The 13,922-nt window shown below is 49.2% G+C and overlaps 1 protein-coding gene across 4 annotated transcripts in view; it reads left to right on the top strand.

Moving 5' to 3' along the window:
• The window catches only part of ST18 (ST18 C2H2C-type zinc finger transcription factor), an 84,937-nt gene that overhangs the window by 26,749 nt on the left and 44,266 nt on the right, over positions 1-13,922 (top strand). For all 4 annotated transcript variants that reach the window (XM_031441635.2, XM_064480811.1, XM_031441636.2 and 1 more), the window contains exons 4-5: positions 1,462-1,661; positions 8,230-9,021. In XM_031441635.2, the coding sequence (XP_031297495.2) occupies positions 1,462-1,661; positions 8,230-9,021 (992 nt within the window). The remainder of the gene's footprint in view (positions 1-1,461; positions 1,662-8,229; positions 9,022-13,922) is intronic.

Raw genomic sequence — 13,922 nt, 5'->3', positions numbered from 1 at the left:
TTGCTGCCGTGACATCGTAGCCTCGCGTTGTAGACGGTTCTCCTTGACAGGCCTCAGGCTCAGACGGTGTGGGTCTGCCCCCGGTCTCCTCACAGAGGCACGTGTTTGCTCTCATGGTCCTCTCGTTAGATTCTCGTTTGCGCCATCTTCTGTACGCGGTCACTATACATTTGGGCTCCTCAGGGAAATTTTGCAAAAGCATCTTAGTTAATTTAGGAAACTCACTGTCCTCCTTCTCATCAAGATCATTTGCAATTCTCAATTTAGTCTTTTGTGAGAGATTTCTAACCCTCTTGAATTATCTCTCTCCAGAATCCTTTTTCCCCTGGAAGGAATACCACTTTTTTCTTCTGAAATTTTAACATCTCCCCTTCTAAATTCAAGAATTTATGCACGATGATAATCAAATAATTTTCATGAACAGGCCACCATTGGTGTCTCTTTGCATCGATGTTTCCAAGAGAACAATTTAAGGCCTCATCCGAGGAATGTTACTGACGCTTTGATCGTCTTTTACAGATGTAATGAGCACTGTTTCATTACTCGGAGTCCAGGGTTCTCTCCTCTGGAATTTTTCATCTCAAGCTCTTGCATTTTTCTTCAAAGAGCATTTAATAGTATATGTCATAGACTCACTGTTGGCTAAACCCTCTGGTCTTCCCAGATCTTGCCAAGAGAATGTTTGTCTTAACTTCAACACGTGGAGTGATCTGCGTTAATTCCAAGTGAGCTGAACGTGGGAAATCTATTTTGAAAGGGCCACCTCAGGAGCATGTCCAAAAAAAAAAAAATCATATGAGAACAGGAGGAAGGATAAACTGTTGTCCGTTTTTGTGAAATCCAGTCTTATTTCCCCTCCTTTTATTTGTTTGTTCTGCGTGCCAAATGGAGGGAAAATCAAAGGCAGCGTGCCACCCGCATCTTTCCACTTTTTTCCAGGGGTGGGGATGAGCTGATCAAATGTTCACAGCTTGTCCTCTCCCTTAATGCCCCCGTCTTTCAAGTCAAAGCCCAGGATGTGGCATCTCAAGTCGGACGTGCAGCTGCGGCAGAGATAAGCAGTTCCCGCAGCAGGCCGCCGTGGGAAGACCTTGTGACTTACCCGCGCTGGACACGTTTCTCGTATCTGCTGGTGTACTTTTCACATTAGGTCCTCCTCAGGATTAGCAAACCAGTGCGAATCTTGTTTCATCCCTCCCTGGTATTGAGCGCAGTGCCAAGCAAAGCGCAGATTAGCATATGCTCACTCAGGATTAAGGATGATTTTTTCAAACTCTTCTGATAGGCAGTAACATGGAGTCTGCACAGTTCAGTGCATTCCATGGACGGGCTGTTGCTGTTCGTGCCGACCGCTGACCCCAACCCCTGGGTCCCAGGTGTCTGGGTTGCGCTTGGTGATGGTCAAGGGCAGGCGGCAGTGAACCCTTTCACCACGCTCTTCCTCTGTCCCCTCCACTGCAGCGCTGCCTACGATGGCTCCCCAGCCAAGAAGAGGAGGGCTGGAGAGCCGGCGCTGGGGGTCCCGGTCAACAAGAGGAAGTCCCTGCTCATGAAGCCCCGACACTACTGCCCCAGCGTGGACTGCGAGGAGGGTCGCGCCAAGCGGCCGGAGGCGGAGGGGCAGGACGGCCCCCAGGAGACCAAGCACCCCCCCAGCGCAGGTACCAAGGGCAAGTGGGCCCAACTTCACGCACCCCGGGCACCGCCTTACCTTGCAGAAAACCCGCCGTTTGTGTGGTGGGAAAAGCACGTTGCAATTAGATTTGGTTTTGGCTTTGGTTTTGGGTTTTTTTTGGGGGGGGGTAGTTTGAGCTGTACCCTCCCTCCAGCACATTGCAATTAGGAAGCAAAACCAAACATTCATGTCCCTCAGCATCCACCCAGGGAGGACCGGTTGTCCCTCCGTCACTGGAGAGTGTAGATGTAAGCTGCAGAGCATCCTCACCCTGAAGCCCTTTTCAGGGGCACAGGATTGGGCTGTGCCTCTTTCTGAAGGAAATACAAGCGACCAGGCCTCAGAGTCAAGTGGCCTCGACCCCCTGGTGGGCCGGCGTCTCGGCCCTGAGAACAACCCGCAAAATACGCTTCGAGACATTTACGACAGGACCCGTGAGACACTATTTCGAAATTTTATTTTATTTTGTTTACTTTTTAACTGCCGTATATTTACAAGATTATGTTAGTTTCGGGTGTACAGCGTAGTGATTCAGTGTTCCTGCAGACAAAACTCCATTAAAGCCATTACAGTGTAGTGGCCGTAACTCCCTGTGCTGCACAGCACATCCTGGGTGCTCACCTACTTTACGCATAGTCGTATGTGTCTCTGAATCCTACACTCCTGATTCTGCTTTGAGATTTGGGGATCAGTCCCTGGTAGCCACAGGGGCCCCACACTGGACACGAGGCCGGACTCGAAGGGCATATGAGAAGTACCTTAAAAGTTTATTTAAAAGAATACATGGAAGTCTAAGTGTGACTTACTAGAAAATGAAAGGAGATGCATGTATGTTCTGTTACGTTCCCGTTTTTTCTGAATGTGAGTTTTTAAGAAGTCAAAAGAGACAAAATAAGTTGTTATTTGAAAAGAAGCATAAACTATACAAAGGCAGCAAGATTCCCAGATCACACATGTCTATTGCGTATGGAATTGTACTGACCGCAGGAGGTGTTAAAGAAAAGAGGTGAAGGCTGCTGCCTGAGTGAGCACAGATCTCTGATCACAATCACCAGATTGCCAGCAATCTCGACTTGCAAGTAGCCTGAAATTCTGTGGTTAAAACACAGTTACGTGCCAATTTGCTAGCGTTTGAGTAAATTTTCTGACTTTTCTGCATTTAACATATGGCTTAAGACCTCCTCGCTCACCTGTAAATTATAATCATCCTTGACTTTTTTGTCTGTTTCCTTGAGCTGGTCCGTTTCTTGTTGGTGGTGATTCAGGAAAATTGCAGGTTGAATCTAGCATTAAGGGAAAGTCTTTGAATCAGTGTGGTGAGACGTGAGGCATAACTCATCTCAGGGTTAATTCGCCAAGCATTTCAGAAAATGAGTGTTTTTGTTTGTTTAGGGGTTTTTTGAGGGGGGAGACTTAAGGATTTTTTAAATTTTTTTAATGGAGGTCCTGGGGACTGAACCCACTGAGCTCTGCCCTCCCCACCAGAAAATGGGCATCTTTAAACCAGCACCCGCTTTGCAAATGCCATGAGGACGAGGGCTGTATCTGCAACCACCCACTGGCTCCCCACCTTCTGTTGTAGCCGGACGGTCAGTGTAGATGTAGCCAGGAAAGTACACTGCCAAGGGTTCCCAGTCAAATATTCGCTTAGAAGCACTGATGGGCGTCTCTGTGCGGCTTCACGAATGTTGACTCCTTTTATATCTGATGTTAGAACCACTATTGCTAATAACAAATGTGCTCAAATTACAGAATCATGGCCATTATTTCCGAATTCTTAATATATTCCAAGCACATGGACTATATCACTGAATCTGCCCCACAGTGACGTGGGGTGTGTAATTACGGTCACAGTTGTACAGATGAGACCACCGAGGGCGAAAGGATTCAGTGCTGAAGCCGATGCAGCTTGTAGGTGTGGGAAGAAGACATTTAAGAAGCAATCGATGGACGAGCAAAATTAATGCTTGCCCAGCTCTCGGGCTCCACAATCCAGTCCTCCCCACGCTCTGACTACCTGCAGGAGGCAGGCCGGGCAGAGTTCCCACGAGATCAGGTCACAAAGTCCCATTTCCAGAAACGACAGGTCACAGATGCTCCTACCCCTGGTCGAAATAGCAAACTCTGAGTTGTCTTCGGCCCTCTGAGCGAGTTATCCACCCCTCTCCCCGAAGGAAAGAGAGCTGAGTTTGCGCCCAAGCCCAGCATAAGGGTTTGCATCTGCCATCGCATTTCCTCCGGGCACCCAGGGCCTTCACCTGCCCAGGTGTGTGTGCCCGACTGGGCCCTCAATGAGCAGTTCAGGTGAGGGGAGAGGGCGTAGCTTGAGAAGGCTAAAGGCGTGACCTTAGAACCCTTCAGTGGGAAACTCCGCCCCGTACCCCCCGCTGGCTCCTTCCAAGACATCCAAGTGGGCAGGAAGGATGGTTGATAGAAGAGAACGTGGCAAAACCACGCGGTGCCCCTTCCTCCCTGGGGCCAGCAGGAGGTGGGCCTGCCAGGTGGAGTCAGGAGGCGGGATGAGCCCGCGTTTCTCAGCGCAGACGAGGGGGCGGGGGCCAGCACCACATGGGGGCCTTCCCAGGCTGTGAGCCCGTGACTCCGGAAACCTGCCCCATCGCGGGACCTCCAGCGGCTGGGACGGCACTCCTAACGTATCACCTCTCAGCAAACAGCAGAGAAGCGCTAAGCCACTCCAACTGGGAAATTCTGAGAGATGAGCTCATGTTTTTAGAGCTTTTGTTCCCAGCAAAATGTACACACCCAGGGGTCTGGAAAGCTACTTTACCCTAAAAGCAGCTAGAATAGTTACAAAAAAAGAACTAAAATCCAAGTATAGTAAAATCTAGTTGTACTGAAGGAATCAAGCTCAAAACATGTTGTGAGTTTCAGAGGATCTCTCTTGTCTGAGTTGTTTCGCTGCAGAACAGCTAACACACGGAGAGAATCACTAACACGCACCTTCAGGTGACCAGACACCTCACAGGAGGGACTTTGGTTTAAAGCAAATTAACAAGTGTGAACTTTTACATATCAGGCGAAAAACGTTGCCCCAGAGCCAGCCCCTTCCTCCTCCCCGCACTGTGAGCTGCACTCAGGGAGGAGAAGGGCCATCTCGGTGCCGGTCCGGCCCTGCAACGCCCCAGGTGCACCCGGGAGTTTTCCAACCTGTGTTGTGTTGCTGAGAAAGCTGATGCATCGATTTGTTAGTTTTGGTTTTGTTGTGGTATTTGTTTTTATGTATGTTCATCTATAACTTAGGGATCATTGTTTTTTTTGTTAGAAGTTAGCTGAGAAGTGTATTCTAGTGTTTTCCTACAAATTCGCTTTTTTAATCAGGTCCTGATTGATTGAACCCAGGGCTCGCACATGCTAAGCACAGGCCCTACCGCTGACCTGTAACCCGCCACCTGCCCTGTAAATCCCCTCTTGAAAGTATCTGAACCTGAGGAAGTTCTAGGCACCCCTCCTGGGTCTGGATCTCAGCGCCACCCCCCTCCACTGGCTGCTTGTGTGACCTTGAATAAGGCCTTGGCTCTGTAGAAGCAGGGTTTCCCTTCCGTAAAACGGAGGAGAAAGTACCTTTCTTGTGGTTATCGTGAGGATGAAGTGAAATAAACAACTGAACACCATGCCAGGAACGTACTAGTTTATTGTCTTGAGATGTCATTGGCTCATCCTGGTTTGGAAGATGAGGACCTGGGGCTCAGGAGGCAGGTGGTGCTGGGCTGGCTGCAGGACCCCCGTCTCTGGACCTCACACCTAGGACCACACTGTGCGCTGACCCTCCGCTCCCTAGGCGGTTGGTAGCATGTGTCGCGTGTGTGGTGAGCTGGGCTGGGCCTTCTCCACACCCTGGCCTGAGCGCTTCCTCCATGTGGGGGGTGTCACCTCTTACTCTGAATAAAAGCCAGGCCCCACCTCACTCATATGGAAGGTCGCAGGTCTCCTCTGCCATCGCTAAGGTCCCAGTAGTATCTGGGGAGGGTATCACCCACTCTCCAGAGAGGGTGAGGGTGCTGGGCCCAGAGAAGGGTAAAGCCCCCGATGGGACACACCGAGACACGTGCCAGGCCCATAGCCAGCCCGAGACCCCTAAGGCAGGGCTCCACAGGTTATTTCGGTGGCTAAAGCACATCGATCACCCTGGAAGATAAAAACCCGCAGCTGGGGGAGCAGAGCCCCCCTCCCCGCCTGGCCACAGATCTGTCAGCCTCAGGAGCTGGCCCACTGCTCCTTCCGGCATGACTGCAGTGGAAGCGGAGGGGGCAGCACTCGGGCGGGCGGCCCGCAGGCTTGCGGGACATCCCTGGAAGCCCACTGGCAAAGCACGCGGGCACCTCTCCCTGCCGGGCTCCTCTCTTGCTGAAGAATAATGAATAAATGTTTTCTTTCAGCATATAACCAACAGTTGAATCAAACAATTCTGTAAACTGGGAGTGACCCGCAGGGCTCATGTTGGCAGCGGCACAGGGACGGGCGTTGCCGGGCACACGTGCGTCCCTGTCGCTCCCGCCTCTCTGGAGATCTGCACTTAATAGGAATATTTTAAACTATGTAGCTAAGCAACAGAGGTAATTGTTGCTTTCAGAGCTTTTGTTAGCACTCCCGCACAGCCCAAATATGCATAATTAGGTATAATGTCTATAAATCATTATTGTACACATGCGGGTAGTTAAGTGCAGTGAGAGAATAGTTCAATGAATTGAGCATATTCACTGAAAATGCTTTTTATTTGTTTTCTCTAGTTCATAATACTTTAAAATTATCATAACCTTTTACACTTTCTCTTAATAGCCAACCGCGACATTGAGAAAAACTTCATTTGCATTTTAGACACTGTTTAATATATTATTTAAACCTGGAGTCGCTCTGATATGAATTCAGGAGAGGATAGCCTGTCCTATCAAACATTATGTGCTTGGTGCGCCAGCCTCTTTTCTAGAAAGTAAAATGTTAAATTTTTCAGTTTATGTTGAATAGATCCCAACAAAAGACTTCACCCTATAATCAGCATTATTTAAAGGGGCTAGTGTTGTGACTAAATTCTTCCCTTCATCCAAAAATGCTTTTAGTTACTATGGCAATATTTACTTGATCCTGGCCGTCCAGTGTTGATTTAGGGAGATAATTACCAGAAAGGAAGATGATGGAGATGTATTTTTGAGTGTCCTTGTCAGAGACAATGTTTGTAAAAAATTAAATGAGACCAAAAAAAAAAAAGAAAAAGAGGCAGATTGTCTTCTGCACAGACAACCCCTCCCGCAGCCCTTCTGTGGGACGGCCGTGCTGCCTTCCCTCCTGAGATGTTTACGAACGCAGGGTGCTCTGCACTTGGGGTCTGCCACAGTCTTTCAGGGGCTCATTATTTTGTGTTTCCCATCCCCCACCCTGCCTTTAGAGACACAGAAATGGTCCTGCTTTTTTTTTTTCTCTTTCTTTCTTTCTTTCTTTTTTTTTTTTTTTTTTTTGGTCTTGGTGAATGTCAGGGACCACTGCCGGCTTGTCTGGTGCATTTCATAGCCAGGCGTGTGCTGGGCGCTGGCTCCCTGGACCACCCCACGTGCTGAGTGGGGGGCGAGGACGCCAGTGAATCTGCTCCTCTGTTTGCTGGTGTGTTTGCACTGAGACGGGCTTGGGGAGGCTGACTACACACACACACACACACACACACACAGTCTGTCACCCCTCCTGAGCTCCTGCTGAGAGGGGAAGGGGCAAGTCTGGGACAGTGGACATCCAGTGGACAGACTGGCACTTGGGGCCCTGTTCTCAGTCTCTCAGTCATAGACCTTCTTGGACCATTAAGACACAATCGGCCCTGACCTAAGAACAACGAGCTAACATTCGACATCCTCCAACCACCCCTCCGCCCGCCTCGTTTCCTCTTCACACAAATGTTCGCAGGTACCAGAGAGGTGCTGATTTGAGACACTGTGGATCATGTCGACTCTCCCACTTACCTGTGCTTCCCTTGGCGTGCAGCTCTCCTGCGACAGTTATGCAAGTGCTCAGGAAGCCTTGAAAACTCCAGGCTTCTTTTAGTTACCATTTCTATGTAGACATGTTCTGTGTTTTAGCTAACGGTCCATAAAATCTGAAAGTGTATTTGAGACACTATGGAGGCAGAGAAAATAAACCAAAGACGCTTGGACAATGTATCTGCCGTGCTGGGAGAAGTCCCGTGAATACTTCCTTCATCACGTACAGCATGATGCGTATTGGCTGAGATGTGCAAATGTGAGAGAGACAGGAGCATTCACTTCGTATTCAGAACCTGTTACAGTTGAGTATTCATTTCAGCAGCCAGAAGCACTTAGCTTTTACATAATTCGAACAGCTCGTTGCTGTATAAAGGCAATTCTTAGAACATTAAGGGCCTAAGTTTTGTTTTAAGAGGGTATGTGTTTTTCTACCCAATGTTTATGAAATTGATGGAGCCCCCATACTCACATATTACACATGTATGTGTGTGTACGTATATTTACCTATCAGTGTAATTTCCTTCAAGTAGTTTTTTTCGTTTTTCAAATATTGGCTTTCTTTTTCTACAGAAGAGATCGTGATAAAACCTGGGGGTGAGACACTTCACTCGGCTGCACAGGAAAACTCCGAGGGGAAGGAAGACACGTATGGCTGTTACCGAGAGCTGGTGGTCAAATCTTTAATGCACTTGGGGAAATTTGAGAAAAATGCATCCGTGCAGATGGCAAGTGAAAACTTAAATGACAGCGGCATCCAGTCTCTACGAGCCGAGGGGGACGAAGCCGACGAGTGCTTTATGATTCATTCCGACGACGGAGGAGACAAAACCGAGGACTCCCGGCTGCGGTTCTGCTCCTCCTCCGACAACGAAAGTAACTGTGAAAGTGCGGAGAATGGCTGGGACAGTGGCTCCAACTTCTCAGATGAAACCAAACCTCAGAGAGTCCCAAAGTATGCATTAGAGGATGATCGGAAAGACCTCTTGGAAGCCCCCGAAATAAAGATGGAAGGCGACGAGTTTCTCTCTTGTGAAAACGCGTGTGATTCGGCGGCAGAAAGGAGAGACCCGGAGGATGCTCAGGTGGACCCGACGGAGGGCAGAGCCCAGCCCTCGTTCCCCGGGAGGAAGGGCGAGGACCTCGGGTGCCCGGCAGCGGGGCCAGGGGAGGCTGTGGACCTGGAGAAAGCGAAGGGGAACTTGAGTTTGCTGGAACACGCCATTGCCCTGCAGGCCGAGCGAGGCTGCGTTTTCCATCACACCTACAAGGAGCTGGACAGGTTTCTCCTGGAGCACCTCTCCGGGGAAAGGAGGCAAACCAAAGTCATCGACGTGGGCGGAAGACAAGTCTTTAACAATAAACGTAAGACACGGTTTTGCTTTTACTTTATTTTAGGGATAAAATTGCTTTAGAGTTGGAAAAATAATTGGTGAGATTTGATTGCTTCTTCCAGATAGCTTTTTGACAATTGCACACAGGTTAAAAACCTAATTTATATTATAAAATGAACAATTTTTTCCCTACTCTCTAGATTGTTCTCAGATCAAGCTTGGCCAGTTCTGCAGGGTTTTTTGCACGCACACACACACACACACGCATAAGTCATTGCCTCTACTTCTTTTAATATAACTGCTTTTTGAAAATATATAGTACTTTTTAAAAAGTACTCTATTGGATATGTTAGACGGACATTGGTGCTTGACTGGATTTTAAGTCATTTAATTAATCAGATCAATTCTGCAATTTAATTCTTCTTTCCCGCCCTCTTTCTGGATACTCTGACTGCTTTTGAGCTTAAAAGTAACATCAAGACAGGACACTCTGACTCTTCTTAGGACCAGAGGGATGTTAATGCTTTTACAAGCCTACACTGTTCCAAGCTCTCTAACTCGGGGTCCACAAACATCTGGACCAAACTTGAATGTGAGGGCAAATGTGCTCGGAGGAGACCTTAAGAGCAATCCTCAGACTTTGGGGAACCACGTCCCCTGTGCCCCTAAAGATGCCCCCGCCCGTCTTGCACCAGCTGGGCCTGGAGGTGATTCCTGCCGTTCGGTGGAGTTTCCCAAATGGTGGTCCTCAGGTGCCTAGAAGGCTTGTTGAGATAGGTATTTCCAGGATCCAGCATACTCACTGCTTCAGAACTTGCTTTTTTTTTTTTTTTCCAACCAGGTTCCTCTGGTGATTCTTGGTCACCCTAAAATCTGAGAACCACAGAATTAAGGGAGAGTACCTTCGAGAAAATCAGGGTCATGAACCTAAAGAGCTTACAAGAATAATGCATTCATATAGTTTAGATACTCTTATTGCTGAAGTTTATCCAGAAATAATTTGTACATTTCAAGTCCGTTTTAATACTCACCCACAATATTAGCTCAGGGCTGAGAGGGAAAATAAGAATAAAATAATGTCATGTCATGAGGAGCAAGGTAATAATCTTATGCAAGCATATGACAAGGGTAGGGATGAGGACAGAACATTAATGAGCGTGTGGTCTGGGACAGGACGCTGCCTGAGCTCTGAGCACTCCACAAGTCTGCAAACTGTTGAACTTACCTTTTTTAAAAAAAAAATGAAATGATTTTGTAAAATCAGAAAAAAAGAGAGGGAGGGTATAGCTCAGTGGTAGAGCACGTGCCTGGCATGCACAAGGTCTTGGGTTCAATCCCCAGCACCTCCATTAAAATAAATAAACAAAACTAACCCCCCCAAAAAAGGTTAAAAAAGAAAAAAAGATGAACTTCTTTTCAAATTTCCAAACCCTGTAGTTTCCAATATACTATGTTTCATTCATTCTAAGACACACAGTGTTCCCATGTTAACATCTCTGTTAAATTAGAAGGGTCTGCCATTATTTATTTGTTTATTTTAGGCTTTATTTTTTTAACCTTTTTTGTTGTTTTGTTTTGTGTGGGCTTTTTTGGAGGGGAGCTAATCAGCTTTATTTACCTACTTGTTAAGGGGGGGACTGGGGATTGAACCCAGGACCTCGTGCATGCTAAGCACGCACTCTACCACTGAGTGAGACCCACCCCCGGCATTATTTAATTTTCAGTCATTCTTCCTTCCTTACTAGCACACACAATGAGGCTTCATCTTACAACTGACTGTATCTTCCAGCCAATGAAATCCAGTCTTTGGAGAACCTTTACTTGTGCCATAGCTTAAAACACTGGAAGATACTTTGGTCATTTTCATAGAACTTTTAAAACTTTATTTTTTTCTCTACAAAAATTAACAAGACAATAGAAAGTGTGTTTGTGAACACAGGTCATGCTGGAGACTGAGAACCACTAAATGAGGCTGGATGCGTCAACAGCGTATCCCACTGGGGAGGCGAGGTCCTGCCTTGGAGGGTTACAGTCCATGCAGGGAGCTCTAGACCACAGGAGACCAGGAGGAAGCAGGCAAAAATGTGAAGCCAACTGCAGGGGACTCTGGGCTTCACCCAGAAGATGCTCTAGTCAAGTGTCCACTCCTTGCTCCCTGTCCCGGGCGTGGGAGCCAGGGCATTAGAGGAGATTTTTCCCTCCGGTGCGTATTCCATGTTCCTAAGTAAGCACTCATCGTGGATGATGGCTGTGCTGTTTGAATTTCCAGGCACGTTGGGCACAGGACTTCACTGTTAGAGAGAGAACACTGGGGTTTTGAAACACTGTTTCACCCAAGCAATGCTACTGTGACAAATTCTGGCTGTGCTGTTGCCACCAAGCACTTAAGGAGACTTTGGGCCGCAGTATAAGGAGCATCGCCATGTGATTTATTGCACAGCCTAGACACTTTCGGGGGAAGGGGAGCGATGTGAACAATGCCACAAGTCCATCGGGTGTGACTAGGACAGTCCCAGGCAAAGCGGGACGTGAGGTCACCGGAGTTTAAAGTCACCTTCACGAGGCAGCATCCAACAAAGAAAATAAAAGGAGAGCCAGGCCTGAGAGCCGCGCAGAGCCCCAGCGCCAGCTCGCGTCAGGCACGGGGACGGCGCTGGAGAGCATCGCGTGGGCATCTTTGTTCCTCGGCTGGGGAGGGGCTTGTCGACTCAGTGCAGGACGGACTGTCAATGGCTCACACCTGGTCAGGGGCCAGCCTGCCTTATCTCCCACACCCTCTCTGGCTCTCCGTAGACAAAGAGTGGGGCCAGGAGGGAAATACTCGACGCCAGCCCTTCCAGCGTGGTGTAGCGATGCGGTCTCACCTGGACGAGATCCGAGGCCGGAAGGCCCTCGAAACAGATGTCGCTTCTCCATCTCTCTAGTTCACTCTCACGGGGCGTCCCCCCCCCCCCCATTTCATGTTCAGCAAACAGCCAGGATTCTGACTAGCGTTCTACCGATGTTACGCGCCTAAATGAACCTGACGTTTGGCAACAGTTTTGGATTAGGTAAAAAAATATTCCCTGCAAAATCACACGTCAAAACTCCTAACACATCCCCTTGTCTCGTACAGAAAACAGTGTCGTCTGCACGTCGCGGCATGAAATCCTGCCTCCCAGGAATCACACATGCCAGCTGCTCCCACTCTCTCACGACCCGCGGCGGCTCCCTGCCGACCCCGCCCTCCCTGCAGGGCACGGGAGGGGTCCTTGGCTCCGCCCCCTTTTGAAGCCACGCCCCTCGTAATTGCATTACGTCCGGCCTGCCGGGCCCATCCGCGCGGCCCGGCCGCGGGGCGGCGCGTGTCACGCCTGCTGCTTGCAGCTTTCTGCCCTGGAGACGCCTGTCGCGCCCGGCGGCGACGCCCGGCTCCCGGTGCCCCGCGCGGGGCCGGAGCACGCGGGCCGGGCATCCTCGCAGCCAGGACCGGTGCCGGCGCCCGCAGCCCTCTTGCCGCGGGCGTGTGCGGATGAGCTACGTTCGCTCTCGGCGTCCTGGTTCCTGATGCTGCGCGTCCTGGGCCGCCGGCAGCCTCCTCCGCCCCACGCCGGTCCTTCCTCGGACGCCCTGCCCGTCTGGCTCTGGGTCCTCTGGACGCCCCGGGAGGGAGGGACAGGCTGGCCCCAGTGACTGGCGTTGGCGTTTGATGCACGAGTTCGGGGGGCAGCTTTGGCTCTAAGACTGCATTTCTGTTTTATCTACCAACTCAGTCACCAGTGTGAAGTATGTTCATCTTCACTTATTTTGCATATTTATGTAACATTTATCTAACCCTCCGCCATGTGTGTGCCAGCAATTAAAACCCGGGCTTGTCTCAGTCTTCCCCCTCTAGGCTGCCGTCCCGGGCAGCCCGGCAGAATGTGTGACAAAGTGTCCCTTTCCTCCGCGGGGCTGCCCCGGGGACGCAGCGCCCTCCCGACCCCTCAAGGCGGCCTCCAGTCCGTGTCCTTCCAGTCCCTGGGAGTCCCCGCCAGGATGTGTCCCCGCCAAGCCTCTGCCTCTGCCTTCAGTTTCTGCTTCCAGAGTGAAATTGGTAGCTTCTCCGACGTTACTGCTGACTGAGCCAAAGCAGGAAGCCACTGGGGTCTCGGCGCCTCGGGCCCCTGCACCGCTGCACACTGGTCGGGCCTGGCGAGAGATGGCATTCTTTTTTTTCTCTTTATTGAGGTGTAGTCAGTTACAGTGTGTCCGTTTCTGGTGCACAGCGTCATGTTTCAGTCACACATGGACATGCATATATTCCTGTTCATATTCTTTTTCATTATGGGTTACAAGATATTGAATATCGTTCCCTGTGCTCTACAGAAGAAACTTGTTGTGTATCTATTTTATATAGAGTAGTTAGTATCTGCAAATTTCGGACTCCTAATTTATCCCTCACCACCCCCTTCCCCGCTGGTAACCATAAGCTTGTTCTCTATGTCTGTGAGTCTGTTTCTGTTTCGTAAACAAGTTCATTTGCATCTTTTTCTTTTTTTAGATTCCACATATGCGTGACATCATATGGCATTTTTCTTTCTCTTTCTGACTTGCTTCACTTAGAATGACAATCTCCGGGTCCATCCATGTTGCTGCAGATGGCATTATTTCATTCTTTTTAATGGCTGAGTAGTAGTCTGTTGTATAAATATACCACAGCGTCTTTATCCAGTCATCTTTTGATGGACACTTAGGTTGCTTCCATGTCTTGGCTGTTGTAAATAGTGCTGCTATGAAAATTGGGGTGCGTGTCTTTTTGAATTAGAGTTCCCTCCAGATACGTGCCCAGGAGGGGGATTGCTGGATCATAGGTTAGGTCTATTTTTAGTCTTTTGGGGAATCTCCATATTGTTTTCTATAGCAGCTGCACCAAACTGCATTCCCACCAGCAGTCTAGGAGGGTACCTCTTC

The sequence above is a fragment of the Camelus dromedarius genome, chromosome 30 (assembly GCF_036321535.1).
Source record: "Camelus dromedarius isolate mCamDro1 chromosome 30, mCamDro1.pat, whole genome shotgun sequence".
In the NCBI taxonomy this organism is placed as follows: Eukaryota; Metazoa; Chordata; class Mammalia; order Artiodactyla; family Camelidae; genus Camelus; species Camelus dromedarius.
The sequence above is the reverse complement of the archived record's forward strand: the minus strand, read 5'-3'. Positions and strand labels throughout refer to the sequence as shown.